The following is a 19,515-nucleotide window of genomic DNA, read 5'->3' as shown; positions in this document are numbered from 1 at the left end:
AAACGACTTTGATTTTACTTTTAAAATGTGTAGACAGCCCAAAAAGTGTGTTTGGGGGAAGGTATTTAATAACCTAACTACATAGGCCTATTTCACTAGCTTAGTGAACACAAAACAGCACTAACAGTCTGCTTGAGCACTTTTTGTTAGGATATATAGCCTATATGTATATGTTTTACAAAGAAAATCAGATTAAGATTACCTAAAAATCTTTTGAAAAGTCCACCCTCGGAAATAATTCAAACAAAACACTGCATGTCCTCACAACTCACAAGTGGTGTGGTCCCCTTTAAGTAGATCTTCGTAATATTACGCATCTGCTTTGATATCAACGCTCGTCCTCCTTCACGAGGCTCTCAAACAAACCTCACGCACGCGCCAGAATCCCTCTCATTATCATCAGCGGCAGCAGCAGCACCCGCCCCGTCGACTCGCCCTCCCGAGCAGCGGAGCACCGCTGTGGCGGAGTCCTTGACGGGGACGAGCACGGGTAAACCCGGCAAAACACTGCTGTTTACATGAAGGCAAGACGATTCTCGCCAGAAGGCTGCTATTAGGTAAATGTGAAACGTTTTTTTATCGCAGTATGTCATGCAAATCGTGCTGCATCTTTGTATCGAAGGACTCCTTCTGTATTTCCCGTGTGTAGGACACACCAAGGACTGTGACGCGCCAGGTACACGGTTTTTATGATTTATGGATGTATCAAGCAAAAGAATATCTTACATTCGCACGTTAAATGGTGTTTATTTGCACCGTGTGTTTCGCACACATCTTTTCGGTGTTTAGGTGTGCGCGCGCACAGCAGATGTTTCCCTGCAGCGAGCATGCGTGTGTATCTTGCGTTTGTTTTGGTTTTGCCTGTAATGCGCTTTCGTACTATGCTAATCTAGGACCGTGTTTCATAACTTGAAATGTGTCGTTTCCTAGCCCCGGGAATTGCTTTAATTTCTGATTTTGTTTCAGCACCTCTCGTGCACTGTGAGTCGTGACAGGGGCAGTGTAGTTTGTACGGCCTAGGGTGCAGTATGACCTTGCATCCGTGTAAGGACTTGCCAAATTGCAGAGTAGGTGTGCTCAAAAGTGGATTTGTGAGGACCTAGAAAGATCATCATCCGTAGTCTTTATCACATCCTAGCAAGTTTGCATAATTTAGAACATTAAAACAGGTCAAACTGTGCAGCATGTCTCAAGGTGTATCACTATTAATCTCTTTACTCTCTCTTGATATCACAATAATTATCACCCTGTTGTTTGCGCAGGATGCTATTTGTTGCTCATAGACATGCAATTGAGTCTGCTTCCCTTGCGGTTGTGTAATGTCACCATCCCGTCTGTCTGTCTCATCACACACACAAGCAAGGAAAGCCAATCACACCACTTGTGGAGCTCACTAGAATAGTGGCTGGATGGCTGTCTCCATGGTGACTGCTCTACATCCTCTCAGCATTCAAGCCAATCTTCCAAAGCATCCTTACCACATTGGTTTCAGCCAAATGTGTTTCAGCTACATAGAGAGCCCTCATTTCACTCTATAAGCCCGTGAATACAAGTGAAGTGGGACACTTAAGTTTAATCATCTGGCAATATGTATTCTTCCCAGTGTTGTTATTGTTAAATAAAACCATTAGAAATATATATCTAATTGAACATTTTACTTAAAAATGTTAAATTAATATGCAAATATAAATATTTTTTCTTAATTAAAATAAAGCTGAAATAAAATATGCCTATAATGAAAAACAAAGGGGTCATGACATGAAAAATCAAATTTGCCTTGATCTTTTGACATAAGAGGTCTTTGTTAAAAGAGCCTATCCTGCAAGTTCCGGGGCTTAAAATGTCCTCCTCATAAACAAAGTATTTATTTAATAAAGCTCCAAAAACAGCTTTATTAACATTATAAGTGAACCTCATGGAACATATTAAAATAAAAAATCCATGGTAGCTTTAACTGAACGAAGAAAAAAAAATACAACTATTTACAAATATTAGCTCCCATTAGATTTATGAAAACACAAGATAGGCAGCGGCCTACCTATTTTCATTGTGGATTGTACCAGATTTATTAAAGGGATAGTTCACCTAAAAACAAACATTCTGTCATTTATCTGTTGTTTCATTCCAAATAGCATGTTCTTCTGAAAAAAAAAAAAAAAAAAACGTATTTTCCATACAACAATCATAGAGATCATGACTCAAGGATTTGTTTTTGAATTAAACTGATGGACTCAATTATTCATTTGCAGCAGTTCTCAATTTGAGTAATGTGAATGTATGTTTTTTTTATTTATTTTTTTTATATACTATTATTGTATTTTAGTATTTTCAGTTTTCTTTTAGATTGTTTTAGTAATTTTATTTTGTCATTTCAAAATGTTATATATGTCTAATTAGCTTTATTTATTTATTTAAAATGTTTTGTGTTTTTGTTATTTTAATTCTTCAACTGCAAAATATTATATTTCAGTTAGTTAGTAAATCTCTGATTTAAGTTGTCCATCTAATATTTCGAGTTCAAGTTTTTTCATCTGATATTTATATATATTTTTTAATATGTCTTAAATTTCTGTTTGTTCCTCACAGATGATTCCAGAAGTCTTAAATAGCATACATTTTATGAATTACTTTATGGTACTGTTATATTTTGTTTTGTTGTTTTGCAGCTTGACAGTCATGGTAACTGTAAACAGTTTTTGTATGAAAAAGACCTGCATGAAGAGCGAAGTTGTCAAACAGATCTTCTGTTTTGCTACTTTGTTCTTTTCCTTTATCATATATGCTTCATATTCAAGTCATAATCGGCTTGAGAGAAGCAAGCCACCAGTGTGTGACATTTGACTGTTGGATGTTTATGAGCAGTAAACAGTCTTTCTACAATGATACTCTATATGGCTTGAATGTGGCCTGTGAGAGAGAAAAGAAGTGCAGGGTCATAATAATCGCTCATCTGCAGCTTTCTGCACATCTCATTCAACAACAGCCAGAGGTCGTCCAGTGCTGATGACACACTGTAGCAGGAGCATGACGCAGCAGATTTCAACATCAAAATGTAACTGAATTATCAATGAGTTCGTTATACATATTATATTTATTCAGCCTAATGAAAATTGTTCAATGTTTATTTGCTGATTTTTAGTTTTGTATTTGACAATGTGGCAAGTCTCGCATCATGAGCTTCAATGCTTCCTTTCACATTTTCTCACATATTCATGCATAATGCTGCTACAATCTGTATAAGCTACGCTAATACTCAACTTGATTTATGATCTGAATATTCACGCATGACATTTATGTTTGCAGTTGTGTATTTGATAAGAAATTGAACTATGGAGATGGCATAAACTGTGAGAGAGACTCTAGTCTTCTGCATCGGTGCAAAGTTCAAGCAGATAGGACAGATTTAACCGCTGCGCTCTACATTATGACTCACACTGCGTCAGAGGGAGACCACACTGTCCCGATACTGACTCAGCGGTTGCACATTTTTCAGCAAAATGTGCTAGGTCTCTGTCTGTTTTGTTCATTTTTGTCACCCAACCAACCCCAAGTGTTTGAAAGGTCATGTCATCATGGTGAAGGATTGAGTTGCTTATTGTGGTGAGCTAATACTGAGCTGTGCCAATTGCTTTTTAATTATTTAGATCATTAATCCCTCTTCTCTTCACCATATGTCTCAGGATGCACACTGTAGCAGAAATAACAGCTTTTTTCCAAGCAAAGGTTCTATATATAACCTAAAAGGGGCCCTATTTAACTTTTTTACATGTTCAACTTTCTTTAATGTGTAATGTTGCTAAACTCCCTGAAACTCCTCGATTGTAGTCTTGAGTTTTCTTCCAGGAACGTACACGACATGTCACAGTATTCCTCATTTAAAAAATTCCCGCTCATGGCATATGGCAAAAAAAAAAAAAAGACGAGGCTTGATTGAGTTGTGTTTAGTAGTGTGTTGAAACTCGCGGTTGTGACTTTTCCGAAACATGCTTGAAGCGGTTGACCAATCACAACACGCTGGTTTACACTGTGGCTTTTCGGAAGGAACCATCATAGAAACCAGAACTAGACAGAGCGTTACTGACAGACTGGGAAGTGATGTGCTGCAATAATGTAAAACGTTTTTTAAAAAATTTACCTTTAGGGGTACACCAGCTTGTCATTGGGGCAGTACCCTTAAAAGGACATCTTTGTAAATTTTTCACCCTTAAGAGTTGCATGAGTAGCAATAAGTACCTTAAGGTACTACTATGAACCTTTTAGGGGTATAAAGGTTCAAAGATGTCATTTTAAGGGTACTGCCCCAGTGGCAAGCTGTTGTACCCCTAAAGGTACAATTGAAAACCTGTTCTAGTAGACCCCAAAAACAAAATCAATATTTTGAAAAAGGGTATAATAGGTCTCGTCTCATTAAAGGGTTCTGTCAGATGCTTCATGTATCGAACCTTTAAGTTCCCATCATAGGATAATTTTATTGATTTAGTTGTTGAACAACTGTTAAACATGACAGTAGGCTATTATGCAATCATTTAAAGGAACACGACAACTTTTTGGGACTTTATCTTATTCACCGTATCCCCCAGAGTTAGATAAGTCCATGCATACCATTCTCATCTCCGTGCGTGCCATAACTCTGTCTGACGCACCCACACCGCTTGCCTAGCTTAGCACAAAGACTGGAGGTAAATTGCTCCAGCTAGCCTACTGCTCAATAAGTGACAAAATAACGCCAACATTTTCCTATTTACATGTTGTGATGTGTATAGTTACATCGTGTACTAAGACCGACGGAAAATGAAAAGTTGCGATTTTCTAAACTGATATGGCTAGGAACTATACTCTCATTCCTGTGTAACGATCAAGGAACTTTGAGCCGTACCCTGAGTGCAGTGGCGCAATGATATTATGCAGCACCTGATAATAGTCCCCAGCACGCTCTCTGTGTAAGCAGATTGTCACGTTGTGTAGCGGACCCTGTCCGAATGATGGCCAGACTTCTGATGTTTCATGGAGTTTATTGAAACCGTTTGATCTCCAAAAAATCACTGTAAGAGCTGAACAAATAAAGCAAAGAAGTGCCCATTAACACCTCGTACACAAACCTATTTAAACACACAGAAATGTCAAAAATGTACACAAAAAACAAATTATAAGTTAAATCACTATTAAGTCTGTTACACGTTGGTTATGTTGATGGAAGTTAGCCTATTTTCAGGCACTGCATAATATCATTGCGCCGCTGCATTCATGGTACGGAAGTAAAATTCCTTGATCATTACACAGGAATGAGAGTAGAGTTCCTTGTCAAGAAAATCACAACCTTTAATTTTCCGTCGGTGTTAGTACACAGTGTAACTATACACATCACAACATGTAAATAGGAAAATGTTGGCGTTATTTTGACAATTATTGAGCAGTAGGCTAGCTGGAGCCATTTACCTCCAGTCTTTGTGCTAAGCTAGGCTAGCGGTGGTGTGCAACAGACAGAGTTATGGCACGCACGGAGATGAGAATGGTATGTATGGACTTATCTAACTCTGGGGGATATGGTGAATAAGATAAAGTCCAAAAAAGTTTGCGTGTTCCTTTAAGACTTCTTATACAGTATATAACCTTTTTTGTCATAAAGGTTTCTTTAAAATTGAATCAATAACTTTTTTTATCATTTGTTTATTTGTCTGTTTCTCTCGAATTAAAATGGCATTATAGGGCTTCAGACAGACCTTGATTTATTTTCTGAGTAGTCTGAATGTGAAAGTTTAAGCTCTATTACTGCATGTCTGTTGTCTGGCTTAGCACCAGCACAGAGTCAGAGACCAGCAAGTCTGTGTCAGCACAATGTTAAATATATTACAGCTCTGCAAGCAATGCTGCTGCCAGGTCTGCTGAGTGTGAAGAGGTCAGATGAAATGGGCGGATTGTTATGTTTCCCTTTGACTTTGATAGCACGATCTGCCTCACTTGATCAGAGATAAAAATGAGAATATGTGCAAACATTTAGTGAATGTCTTAAAGGGACAGTTATATTTTGAAATCATTTACTCATTCTTTCCTCTGTGGATCACAATGTATGTATGTATATATATATATATATATATATATATATATATATATATATATATATATATATATATATATATATATATATATATATATATATATATATATATATATATATATATATATATATATATATATATATATATATATAAAACCCCAAATCAGAAAAAGTTGGGACAGTATGGAAAACGCAAAAAAAAAGAAGTGATTTCTAAATTTACTTTGACTTGTATTTCATTGCAGACAAAATGAACACAAAATATTTCATGTTTTGTCTGGTCAACTTGATGTCATTTGTAAATATGCATCCTTTCCTGTCATTCAGACCTGCAACACATTTAAAAAAAAGTTGGGACAGTAAAGCATTTACCACTTTGTAATGTTGCCATTCCTTTTCACAACACTTAAAAGACGTTTAGGGACTGAAGACACCAAGTGATGAAGTGTTTCAGGTGTAATTTTGTCCCATTCTTCCTGAAAACAAGTCTTAAGGTGAGCAACAGTACAGGGTCTTCGTTGTCGCATTTTGCCACACATTCTCTATTGGAGACAGGTCGGGACTGCAGGCAGGCCAGTCAAGTACCCGTACCCTCTTCCTCCGCAGCCAGGGCTTTGTAATGTGTGCAGAATGTGGTTTTGCATTGTCTTGTTGAAATATGCATGGACGTCCCTGGAAAAGATGTCTTCTTGAAGGCAGCATATTATGCTCCAAAATCTCTATGTACTTTTCAGCATTAATGGTGCCTTCACAGAAGTGCAAGTTACCTTTGCCAAGGGCACTGACACAACCCCATACCATGACAGACCCTGGCTTTTGGACTTGTTGCTGGTAACAGTCTGGATGATCCTTTACTTCTTTGGTCCGGAGCACACGGCGTCCATGCCTCCCAAAAAATACCTGAAATACTGATTCATCTGACCACAGTACACGTTTCCACTGTGTGATGGTCCATCCCAGATGCCTCCGAGCCCAGAGAAGTCGACGGCGCTTCTGGACACTGTTAACATAGGGCTTCCTTTTGGCACAGTACAGTTTTAACTGGCATTTGTGGATGTAACTACGTATTGTGATACTTGACAAAGGTTTGCCAAAGTAGTCCTGAGCCCATGTGGTGATATCGCTTATAGATGAATGACGATTCTTGATGCAGTGACGCCTGAGGGATCTGAGATCACGGTTGTTCTGCTTAGGCTTGCACCCTTGTCCTTTACGCACTGAAATTCCTCCAGATTCCTTGAATCTTTTAATTATGTTATGCACTGTTGAATGTGAAATATCCAAATCTCTTCCTATCTTTCTTTGAGGAACATTGTTTTTAAACATTTCAATAATTTTCTCACGTATTTGTTGGCAAACTGGCGATCCTCGGCCCATCTTTGCTCCTAAAGGATTAGACCTTTCTTGGATGCTGCTTTTGTACCAAATCATAATTACAATCACCTGTTGACATCACCTGTTTCAAATCACATCATTATTTAACCATTTTACCTCATTACTAGCCCTAAATTGCTCCTGTCCCAACTTTTTTTGAAATGTGTTGCAGGTCTGAATGACAGGAAAATATATATATATATAATTTTTTTTATTTATTTTTTTTATATATACTGTATATATATACATGTGTGTGTTCCACAGACCAAAGAAAATCATACAACTTTGGACCAACATGGAGGGTGAGTAAATGATACACTAACAGAATATCCATTTTTGGGTGAACTGCTTTTTTAATAATATTATAGTCTGGCAACAAAAAACTTGAAATATTTCCTTTTTGACTGTAACTCCTTGTGGCATTGCTGTTATGTAAATGAGATGAGGGTTAATATATGGTTTTGATATAGAGAATCATTTCCTCTAGTCAAAATGACTACATTGTCTGTGTTCTTGTATTTTATTCAGGCTGGCTGCAGCTGAGCGTTTCATGCTGTGTTGACAGGGAGGAAAACAGATCCAGCTGAAGAAGGAGAAAGAAGGGAAAGGACTGCTGACTCCATGTCTTCGCCTTCAAATAAAAGATCTGGTTCTGGATCACGCAAGTAAGACACATCTTTTTTCTGTCATTAATCTTCTTTCTAACCAACATTCTTTCAAACTTGCAGCTGTGTTGGTGCTGTGTTTGCTGTAATATCTAACCCATCTAGCTGCTGTTTGGCTCTCTTAATCACACTAATGACTCTACTGCAGTTTAATGACCTTTTGAGCTTCAAGTGCTTCAATAATCCTCTCTCTCTCTTCTGCTGCTGTCATTAATACATCAGATGTTTAGCTCTTTCAATTTCTCTCGCTGCTGTCAAGATTTTTTCACTCTACAACTACCAGGTTGTATAAAACTGCCTGAATGGTCAGTTCAAAAGCTTTACGAGCACATGTAATGTACTAGGATATTAAACACATAAACACAAATGTACAGTATCCTTCAAAGATTTTAAATGGTTTTAAAAGAAGACTGTTATGCTGCATTAGGCTGCATTTATTTGATCAAAGATACAGTAATATTGTGAAATAATATTACAATTTAAAATAACTATTTTCTATGTTGTATTTGTCTGATGTCAAAGCTGAATTGTCAGCAACATTAGTGTCACATGATCCTTCAGAAATCGTTCTAATATGCTGATTTGATGCTGAAGAAATATTTCTTATTATTATTATCAGTGATTAAAACAGTTGTGCTGCTTTTGATTAGTCTAATGCAACCACTTTAAATAAAAGAATTCATTTCTTTCAAAAAAACTTTTGAATGGTAGTACAGACCATACTGTCTAGATAGAAGACCTTTCATGTTTTTGCACAGAGTAAAAAGTCTGGCATAGACTGACTAAATTACAACAAATTCCACTAAATTATATAAGAAATATGTGTCAATCTGATTATTCCTGAAGCACAAAGATAAAGCAATATTTTACTAAACATACTTCAAGGTCCTTTTAAAATTGTGTGCATCTCAGAAATATGTTTTAATAACTAATATACTACATCATGCATATCTTCTTTTTTTTTAAACAAACTATTTATGTTAATGTTTTTAAACCTTCTGCGCGAGATAAGCATAAACAGGCTGCTGTGTGTCTTGCTCGCTTTCTTTCTTAACTTTCTATAGCATTATTTTACATAACTGTTGTAATAAAAATGAATAAATGACAATTGTGTGAATTATACAACAATAGATAAATGGAAAAAGTTAGATCTAAAAATTTTGTTTCCACACACTTTCGGTTAAAGCCACGGCCATATCAGTGTCTGAATACAGCTAATTTTGTCACTGTTTAATATGTACCAGTATGGGCAGTGAGTAGCAATGCAGTAGAGCCCAGCTCTGTGCCTCTGTCTCATCTCTTTCCTCAGATTCAACCTGCTGAAGGCCCTACAGCCTAAGCATCGCTTGCAACAAATGCTGTCGTCTCCCACTGCATCCCCTGTGTGAGACTCTGATTCAGTACCCTACAGTAGGGCATGACCGTAGTAGACAACACTGCTGCACTGGGCATTCACACGCAGTTTATTACCTGATTCCACTGATGCTGATGTTGAGGATCTGAGAGGGCAGTTCTGATACCACTTATGCTGAACTCTCTGGTCTTTGACAGAGGCTCAGAGGAAATGTAATTGAATCAGTTAATGGTCTGGGAATATGTCCCATGAGAAGTCATTTTGGCTCTGACTGAATTGATAATCTGTGAGACCTTCAATGAATGTGATATTTTCACAGTGATTCTAACGAGTGTGTGGCAATGCAGTGCACATATTCCCTACACCGCATTACCCAACTTTCCCTCAATAAGTCCATATCACTGGAAACATGATGGACGTACCTGGTCTGTCCAACTACCCTAGCTGATTTTCTCTTTCCCTTCCTCTCCTTGCTATCAGTATTGATAGCAGAGTCCTCTTTCCCTCTCTCACTCTCTCTCTCTCCTCAAGCACGCTTTGTTTGTTTCGCCCTGTTTCACTTTACTTTTATTTTCTCTGCTTTGCTCTCACCTTAACCATGACCTTGGCTTGCTTTCATGGTTAGGTAGTTCAGCTAACCTCTTACAACCCACCAGTGGTGGTCTTGGTGGACAGTAGTTAAGGTGGCTTGTCATTGTAAATGTGCTGTTATGATTGGTCTATTTTTTACATTTTAAATCTATTTAAAATTATATTTGGACCAGTATTATTTTAGCATTATTAAAATATTTTTATATTTATTTTATTTTTAACTTGTATTTAGGTTTTAGGTTTTTCATCTAATATTTATATTTTATTTTATTTAATCTTTATTTCATTTAACGAAAACGACAATTTGATATACAATCAAACCAAAAACGATTCAGACACCAGATTTTTTACTTTTACTAGTGGTTGCAGGACACTACAGTTCATTTATGTAAGTGAGGATAGCAAAATAAAGTAAACTGTGACATATTATACCCAAAAATTCTTCATACAGTGGACTACCAGTAAAATTGACAAAAATTTGGGACCAAAATTACTCTTTGACCTAACCATATTTTGCTTAAGTGGTTTTTCTTTCATTTCTAACGCACAGACTGAACAAAATTAAGCATTGCTTGGTAATTGGTTGACCTAAATTGGTATTATCTAATTGTGTAATTAAATTGAACAACTGACGGCTGATTGGTTGATAGTAATACATTACATACCTTTCTATCAAAGTTATCTGACATTATCAAGATAAATTTGTTCTGACAGTTTAATTCTGAGTTCTTGTCATATTTTATTACCATTTTCTAAACTATAACAATAAACTGTGATAATGTGTCTGAATAAATTTTGGTTTGACTGTACATTTGTCAACTTAACCAATGCATATTTACATTTATGACCTGGTTGTGTCTAATAATTGTTGCTGATCATAGGATTTTTTATTTTATTTTTGATATTGCTTTGATAGGATTTTTTAAAGCCTCTGCTGCAGTCTTAGCTTTAAATGGTGGACAACTGTGTTTTTTAGCATTTAATGCTGATACCAATATTTACTCAACTCACTACAGAATTGAAATAAAACTGACCAAATATCAGCTGATTAATATCAGACTAGATTCCAAGTTATCCATCATGCCTGTGACCGCACCACTCTGCACCACCTAAAGGAATTGCTTTCATTCAGTGCTGCTAACCTGCTCTTTCCTAAAAGAGAATGTTTCTGGGAGATTAAAGAGTCATTATGCTCTAAGCCACCCCATGATCCATTGTTCTAGAATTTGACAGGTGATTGTGTACTGTTTTGCCTCGGTTTTATGATTTTGGTAGGCTCTGTGAGGTCTGCATAAAGCTTGAAACTGCATGTTCAAAAGGTCTTGAGAACAGTTATTTTTTGTTTACATAAAAGAGACATTTAATGCCAGTAAAGATGAAGGAAACAGTGTAATTCTGTCAAAAAATAATCTAGTAAGCCTTTGTACAATATGTCCAGCATGTCTTTTATACTCTTAAGTGTGGCAAAGCAGCTCTAATCCTACCCAGTCCTTTGCTAGTGTTTCTGTCCAGAATTAATTATAAGACGCTTCCCTTTTATCTTTCTCCCTTTGCTCAATTAATTAGTCAGACAATCTGTTAAATAATCTGTCAGATCTGCAACCTCATGTTTCATGGACATACAAAACAACTTGCATCTAAATGTTAATTTCAATTGGATGTTTTCAATGGACTTTAGAACGATGCCTACCAAGAGGTTGCTTTAACCAAATATTTTGTACATTTAACTGATTTACAATGTTATTATGAGTGCATCAAAAAGACCAAATCTGCATGTGGAAATTCATTGACATACGTCTTTGTATTTTTCGGGAAACGGAAAGAAAAAGATGGATAAAAATAGAGCATAATGGTTACAACCCAGTCCATAAAAGTGCCGCATTATGACTTTTTGTAGCACAACCTCTACTTCTATCCAAATTCATCCAAGAAAATGTCCGCAGAAACATTCATTTGAATGTCTACAATACGGGTCAAGCTATTAAGTTGAACTTTAGGTGTGTGCTACCCTGTGTAATTATTATTCCTTCTTGTTTGTGGGTCAGTTTTGACTATTGCAGGTTTATAGAGCTAGACTACACACCCATGGAGTCAGGCATTATGGTCTCTATGAGACAGAGCAGAGGATTTCTGACACCAAAGTCCCCGGAACGCCACTGTCGGTCAGCGCTCCATCATCCCTCTTTCGTTTATCAGTGCTGTCTCTTTCTCCTCTTTTTTTATCTTCTTTTGTCACTTTTCTTAGTTCTTTGTTGTGGCATTGTGTCAGCATGGATTCAAACTCTTCAACCACAGTTTAAAGCTCGTATTGCACTGATTTCATATTTGTGGTGTGCAAAGTAAATCTTTGCTCTCATCAGATCATCATATTGGCACTGCTGTCACTTTCTGCTTATTCAGCTGCAAAATTCTCTAAATGATTCATCATGACTGATATTTATCATGATCTGTGTCTCAGCACATAATACAACTGCTTGTATTACTTTGCATTTTGTGCCATTTTTGTGTAGTTTTATGTGAGCTGGTTGTCTTTTTCTTTTTTTACATCCATAAAAGGTGTTTTCTCCCTAGGGTTGACTGTATCATTTGAGGCATGTTAGTCCTTTTGTACAATAGGTGGGCATGTTTAGTTTTGTGTTTTCGTGCAATTGTACCTTTTGTTTGTTCGTGTAATTGTGTGTGTTTGTGCATTCTGTTTATATCTTGTCTTTGGTCCTCTTAAGTGGCTTTGAAGGTGACACTGAATTTGTGATTCTGTTATGGCACAGGCGAAGTCCAGCACCTGCCAGTAACCGTGATCCCTATGGAAATGCCTCTCTTAGCAGCAGTAGCAATTCAGGGTCATGCAAGGGCAGTGATGGAAGCCCAACCCATAGGTGAGACACGATTTACACAGAGATCAATAATGCATTGCTCATTTTCACATGTCCTATATAGTATTGTTTTTCTATATACCACTTTTCTCATCCATATCAGGCGTCACATGAAATACACCTCCTGCAATGATAACCATGGTATTCGGCCCCCTCCACCTGAGCAATATTTGACTCCACTGCAACAGAAAGAGGTGTGTATCAGACACCTAAGAGCACGGCTTAAAGAGACCATCGACAGACTGCAGGACAGGTGAGGCATGCATCATTCAAATGAGGGCCCATGCACTAATGATCTCATCAGTCTATGATGAAATTAGTTTTATCTTTAAGCAGCTGCTTTGAACAGCAGTTAATTAAAGTGGTTCCCTTATTTAAAATTGTTATGCAAGTTTGCAGTTGGTTGATGATTTCCAGACCATGTAACAATTACAAAGATAGATTTACCTATTCCAGTTGCTAACCACTGAATATTAGCATTTAGACTGTGCAATTTGTCATTTTATTTCCCTCTAATGCAAGGCCTCTAATCTAAATATTTATTACTTCTAAACTGTTTCTTTTAATGGCAGCCCCCATTTGTCTAATAGCCAGGATCATATAAGTGTTAATGCGTTCTTAAAGCTGCTGTGTGTAATGAGTTAATCACCTGAGCCATAAAGGACACATTACCGTCAAGCCAAAAATCAAAATGAAAATGCTGATTGGCTGGTGGCTCTACAAGAATGCAGCAGTGGCAAACTAGCTTTTTTGCCCCATGCTAACCAGACAAACCCTGACCCTTGATCTTTTCAAATAGGTTTCCTTGGCTCACTCCACTGGCCAGACAAACATAGTCCTTCCAAACTCACACAAATGATTAAGCCAGTATGTTGCTGTGTTGGGCCGCTCTACAAGACCAGTGTTGAAACTGCCACAGAGCCATGTTGTTTAAAATTTTCCAGAAAAGCAAACTATTTGTGACTGACATATAGTTGGCAAATTTACACTTGGGATGGGAAAAAGTATTTACAAATCGAAAACGTTTCACACAAAATATTTAATTTTGGTCTTTCCTTCACCTGCTGGTCACCACTTGACATCCCATCCTTTTCTCTTTTGACATCCTCCGCTTCCTTCTCTCTCATCATTCCTTAGGGACACCGAGATTGATGAGTTGCGTACTCAGCTGTCTCGTATGCAAGAAGACTGGATTGAAGAGGAGTGCCACCGTGTGGAGGCTCAGCTGGCTCTAAAGGATGCTCGCAAGGAGATCCAGCAGCTTAAACAGGTTGTAGATGTTGTTCGATCCAGTCTGGGAGACACAGACACCGGGGTGCAGAAGTGCTTCCAAGACATAAACCTCCAGAACCACAAGCTGGAGTCATTATTGCAAAGCATGGAGCTGGCTCAGGTCGGGACCACCAAAGCAGGTGAAGCCCTAGCAGGTGGAGGGGTGGTGGGGGCAGGGCTGGAGGTCAGCGAGGGCCTGGCGGAGTCTTCCGAAGGCTCCCCAGCTCGCTCGCTTACCCGCAGCTCTACCTACACCAAATTGAGTGACCAGACCGGCCCGGAACATGGGGGTAATGAAAACGGGTGTGACATTGCATGTTGGTCAGGCGAGGGCACGCAGGACAGCGGGTTTGTTTGCTGCGGAGACAGTGGAAGAGGAGCCAGCAAAGCAGACCTACTTCTGGAGGCTGCATTTCTGTCTCAAGAGACTGCTTCGCTGCTCAATGCGTACTCCCGCCTGCCACACTCCTCCACCTATGAGGCGCTGTGCAACAGTGAGCCGGGAGTTGTGCCACTCCACTGCAGTGGGATAGGAATGGGGCCCAGTGTTAGCCTAAGCAATCCATGTCTGTCGCATCATCACTTATACCTGCACCACTTGCGTGAGCAAGGCATTCAAACCGACCATTCTCCGGCTTCAGCCCCTGCCCATGGTCCCAGTACATCTTTTAACTCTGATCTGGACACTATTGCTGAGCGTACCTTCCGCTCTCAGGCCTGCAGCCCGACCTCTACCTGGATGTCTGATGAGGGAGATGATCTGGAGTCGGTAGCTACAGAGTCAGCCATTACAGCAACAGTCGCCACAACTTCCATTGTCACAGATTTTTCCACTAAGTCTTCACCGGTTGTTGAAATAGAGCCTTGTGCACTTTCTACATCTGTTCCAAAAGGACCTGCATCTTTCGCGTTGATCCCCATGGAGTCCTCAGTCAAGGAGACTACTGTTTCAGAGTCCCTTACAGTCTCACCAATCACAACAACAGCTTTGACCACAGAGACCATTGGATCTCCAGTAACCAACTCTGCTCAACCTCTAACAGACCCTTTGCCAAACCCTGGCACGTCCCCTTGCTCTGTCCAGCCATTGGTTGAGACAGAAGAGGACACCCTTCCACAGACCACTCAGCCTCGTAGTGTACTTACAGAGGCTGGGGTTGCAGGGGATAATGTAATCAATATAGGTGCAGATGATGAAGATGAGGTCGATGAGAGTGCTACGAACATGGAGTCCACGTCGTCTGGCTGTGGTTTACCAGTAAAGAACTACTGGAGCCGGCACTTCTTAGTGGATTTGCTTGCAGTGGTCGTTCCAGTGGTCCCCACAGTGGCATGGCTCTGTCGGGGTCCACACCGTGATGGTCAGCCAATGTACCATATTGGTTCTCTGTTGCGGGGTTGCTGCACCGTGGCCCTCCATTCCCTGCGTCGAGGAGGTGGTCTTCGGCACTACCCCGCAGGAGGAGGTGGTCCAGGAGGAATGAATATATAAGACTTTTTCTTCTGTCTTGGGAAGCCCTGAAGCCAGTGATATCACTGTTCTTCTGTAAGATGTGCAATAAGAGAGTGGTTAAAACTTAAAAATGAATTCAGGCAACTACTGGAAGCATAGCATCTGAGCACAGCACCTTAATGCTGTGGTTCTCTATGGTCTATATTCAAGAGGGGATAAGAATGAGGAAGTGGAATCACTAGCATGTATTTACACCTACAAATAAGATGCTAATGAAGACTTCATGCGAGCTTTCACCTTTCTCCACAACTGTTAGACTGAGTAAAGAGGCAAGATGATGTGTTCTGAATGACTGACACAATGACATTGACTAAGCTTTGGGAGTGACACTAAAGATCCCCTTTAATATGATTGTATTACCCTTATTTCAAATGAAGAGTGATGGGAAGGAACTGTCCTTTTGTGCGTCACTCTCACTGTCACTTCAGAGGGTGTGTGTGTGTTGGTTTATCTGAGCGAGTGTTTTTGTTGTGTTAATGTACAGTGCAGCCAAAGTACCTGGATTACTAATGGTCATCATTGTTGTAGCTGTGAGTGCAGTAGTTAGCTGTCCCATTACTTTTGCCTGTGTGACTCAGAGCAGTCATCTTTTCCCCTTAAGGAGCCAGGCAAGCGCCTGCTGAGCTATTTATATGCTTTGCATATACCACTAGTGTCCTAGATAAATTCTGTCACAAATCCATCTGGAGTCTTTTAGAAAATGTATTCTTTATTCTAGGCTCAAATAAGTGGGAAAGTTATCAAACTTTTTAGAAATGCTCTGTATGGTTGAATGCTAAATTGTGTATTGAGGAAAAGGGCAACACAATATAAGTAATAATATAAACAGTAAAAAGATCCAGCGTTTAGACAATGATCATGGTTAAATGACTTTTAACAGGGTCAAGGGAGCTTTTTCACCAGAAATGAATTTTATGATTTTCTTTCACTGTGTGACCATGAAAATACTGTCATAGCCAAATGTTTTTTCGATAAAATACTAAGCTTTAATAATAGGTGTAATTTTAATGTTCATTGTTAGACTAGGTTATATAATTACCGGTTGTGCTCTACCCACTCCGAGCGGGACTCAAACTGGCCTCTTGTGGACAGGGGTATACATACTAGCTGTCCTCCGTTACACAATGAAATATCTAAATTTTATCATTACAACCTGCTAAACATGTTGTTGCTATGCTAATATGCTATTGACGTAGCCAATATGTTATTTCTGAAATACTGAAATGTAATATAATTACACTAAAATGATCAAAGAAATCAAACAAATTTTCTTTGTATTGTTACTTGGTATGAAAAGAGGAATATACAACTTAAATGACTAAATAATAAAAAAAAAACACGCAGAAACAAATCAGATTTTAAATCTGTTTCCAGCTTGTTCCAAATATTTGGCCATGACTGTATGATGTTCATGTTGACCATTTATTTGACTGACATGTCTATTGCACTATAATTCACTTTATAAGTAATTACTTGAAGTATACTTGATTGTGTGTTTCCGTCTGTCCAAAGACCAATGCATACATGTGAATTTGTGGTTCAAAGTCATTTCACCAACACCACTATTTCAAAGAATCATCACTGATTTACAAATTGACTTTACTATTTATACTTTGTGTCTATGTGACAGCTGGATTGATTTGCCAGAAAACGGTGTACCAGATAATCAGCCAGCTGAACACTAATTGTAGTTATTTGCATATCGTCTTATCTTCTGTCCCTCTAAAACCATGAATATCCGCTGCCTTTCGGTCTACCTCCTCCCTCTGATATTGTGTAGAGTACATGTAGTGTGATATAGTCTTTATTTGTTGTCTGTTTGCAAAGTTCTCTTTAAAATAACTTGCTGCTTTCTGTTGTGCAGATTTTGTGTGGCATCTGTAAGGTTTTCTGCCGCTTGATATTATTCTTTTAACTGCTTGACAATCTTAATTTGTGCTTTCTGTGGTGGCAAGTGCGTACAGATGTATTTACTTCAGTCCCTGCACTTTTCACCTCATCCCAACTAGGCGTTTATTAAAGAACCTTACAATAGATAAGAAAAGAAGGCATACATGTCCCTGATTTTTTTAATTTATCGACTTGTGTTTGTTGAAACTATGAATGTGTGGCTTTCAGATAGTCGTCTTTTGGCTTAACGGAATATTAAGTTAGATGAGATTGTAATACTCTAAGAACAAGAGGTTTCCTCCAAACTGCTACTGTCTGTTTGTCAATGAAATGTACGTAAATAACTAGTGCATTAGTTATTTGACCAGATAAATGTTTTATGCTGATGTAAAGCTTTGTATAACTGCTGAATTGACACACAAGGCCTTGAAATAATTTTGTTGAATTTTTTGAAGCCATATTATAAGCAGAGATGTGTATGTTGGCCCTCTATGCTGGTAAATTTGAGTAATAATATTATATATATATACATATAGTTATTTTATATAAAAAAATACTTTTAAACAGCATTCAACACTTCTTTTGGCAGAGAGAGGAGCTGTGTAAATTTGTGCTGTTTAATGTGAAAATTCATTAGTGGATATTTGTGTTGCAGTATCAGTAAATTTTTTGGATGGTAACTCATAATCACAGATTATTTGAAGCTTCAGATCTACCACTTAAGAAGTCTACAGATACACTGTAAACCCGAATAAGTTGGCAAACCCAAAACAAAACAAAAAATTAAGAAATTTGAAGTTTCAGTAAGCAGAACGTGCAGATTTTTATTTTGTAATCATATATTTTAACTGCTCTGAACTTGCCATGTTTGAGTAAACTAATTCATACATTTAAATATCTTGTAATCTCACATTTTTAGTAGTGGAAACTTGACTATCTTTAACTAGCTAATTCAATAAATGCCACCTTACTAATTGGTTACTCAATGCTTTGTTAGCATTAGCATAGCACTTGCTGAATGAGGACAGTAATATAATACATTTAACATGTATCTGTTCTCAAACTAAGCTCAGGCTCCACTCGTCACCATGATGATAACCCTATAAAAAAAAACATAACAGAAACTCTTCTAAACTAGCATAACAAAACATTAAACACTACTAAATCTCCCACTTAATGTTAATCTTGAACAAAAAAACATAATATAACACTTAATTTTGGCATTTACTGTCCCTTTTGAGTGTCATGGCAAAGCAAGAGAAATAGAAGAAATAGAAATCCCAGCACAGTTCTGGTTAAATTGAAGTTCATAAAACTCAAAATTCAGATTACTTAAAATGTGTCAGTTTTGAGAACTCTGAAGAAAAGGAAAGTTCTAAATACTCATAAAAGTTAATATGATTGAACTAAATTGTTTAATTTGAGTTGCCTCTACTCAACCCAATTAATTATTTTGAGCGTTAGGGTTTAGTGTACACTCTAAAAAAATAGTGCTATATGGCACTAAAAGTGGTTCTTGGCTCGTAATCATAGGGGAACCACTTTAAGTGCTGTATAGCACCAATCTTGGTGCTTCAGTGGTTCTTCATCGGTTCTTTGGCTGAGGTGCTATATAGCACCGCTACCATATACAGAACATGTTAAGATATGGTGCTATATAGCACCAAAAGTGGTTCCCCAATGATTACGACCAAGAACCACTTTTAGTGCCATATAGCACCATTTTTTTTTAGAGTGTATTTGTTAATTATCTTCCGAGGTTAACAGGCTCTCCCTAGAGGACTGCATTGTTTCTGAGCATTGTAAGTTTTCTCCATGTCCCCAGTTTTATAGACTTTTTTGTTAATTTGATGTCAGTGTCAACTAGCACAACCTTTTGTTAAGAATGTAGTTTTGTAACCACAATTGATCTTGGAACAGATGCTTCT

At 38.0% G+C, this 19,515-nt stretch overlaps 1 protein-coding gene across 1 annotated transcript; it reads left to right on the top strand.

Annotated features, from left to right (window-relative positions):
- Positions 1-395: 395 nt before the first annotated feature.
- On the top strand, positions 396-17,747 carry snphb (syntaphilin b). The gene is made up of 7 exons (XM_079802593.1): positions 396-557; positions 7,958-8,094; positions 9,404-9,478; positions 12,085-12,201; positions 12,808-12,915; positions 13,016-13,165; positions 14,050-17,747. Exons 2-7 carry the CDS (start codon positions 8,051-8,053, stop codon positions 15,674-15,676), a joined length of 2,121 nt encoding a protein of 706 aa, XP_079658719.1. The 5' UTR covers positions 396-557; positions 7,958-8,050; the 3' UTR covers positions 15,677-17,747.
- The last annotated feature ends 1,768 nt before the right edge of the window (positions 17,748-19,515 follow it).

Source organism: Gobio gobio (assembly GCF_949357685.1).
Source record: "Gobio gobio genome assembly, chromosome: 21".
NCBI lineage: Eukaryota > Metazoa > Chordata > Actinopteri > Cypriniformes > Gobionidae > Gobio > Gobio gobio.
Note: the sequence above shows the minus strand (reverse complement) of the source record. Positions and strands in the feature narration are given on the sequence as shown.

Excerpts from the sequence above, each read along its gene's own strand:
- snphb (XM_079802593.1), top strand. The coding sequence starts at position 8,051 with ATGTCTTCGCCTTCAAATAAAAGATCTGGTTCTGGATCACGCAA. Across the intron at positions 8,095-9,403 it reads TCTGGTTCTGGATCACGCAA|ATTCAACCTGCTGAAGGCCC; the intron begins GTAAGACACATC and ends CTCTTTCCTCAG. Across the intron at positions 12,916-13,015 it reads GATGGAAGCCCAACCCATAG|GCGTCACATGAAATACACCT; the intron begins GTGAGACACGAT and ends CATCCATATCAG.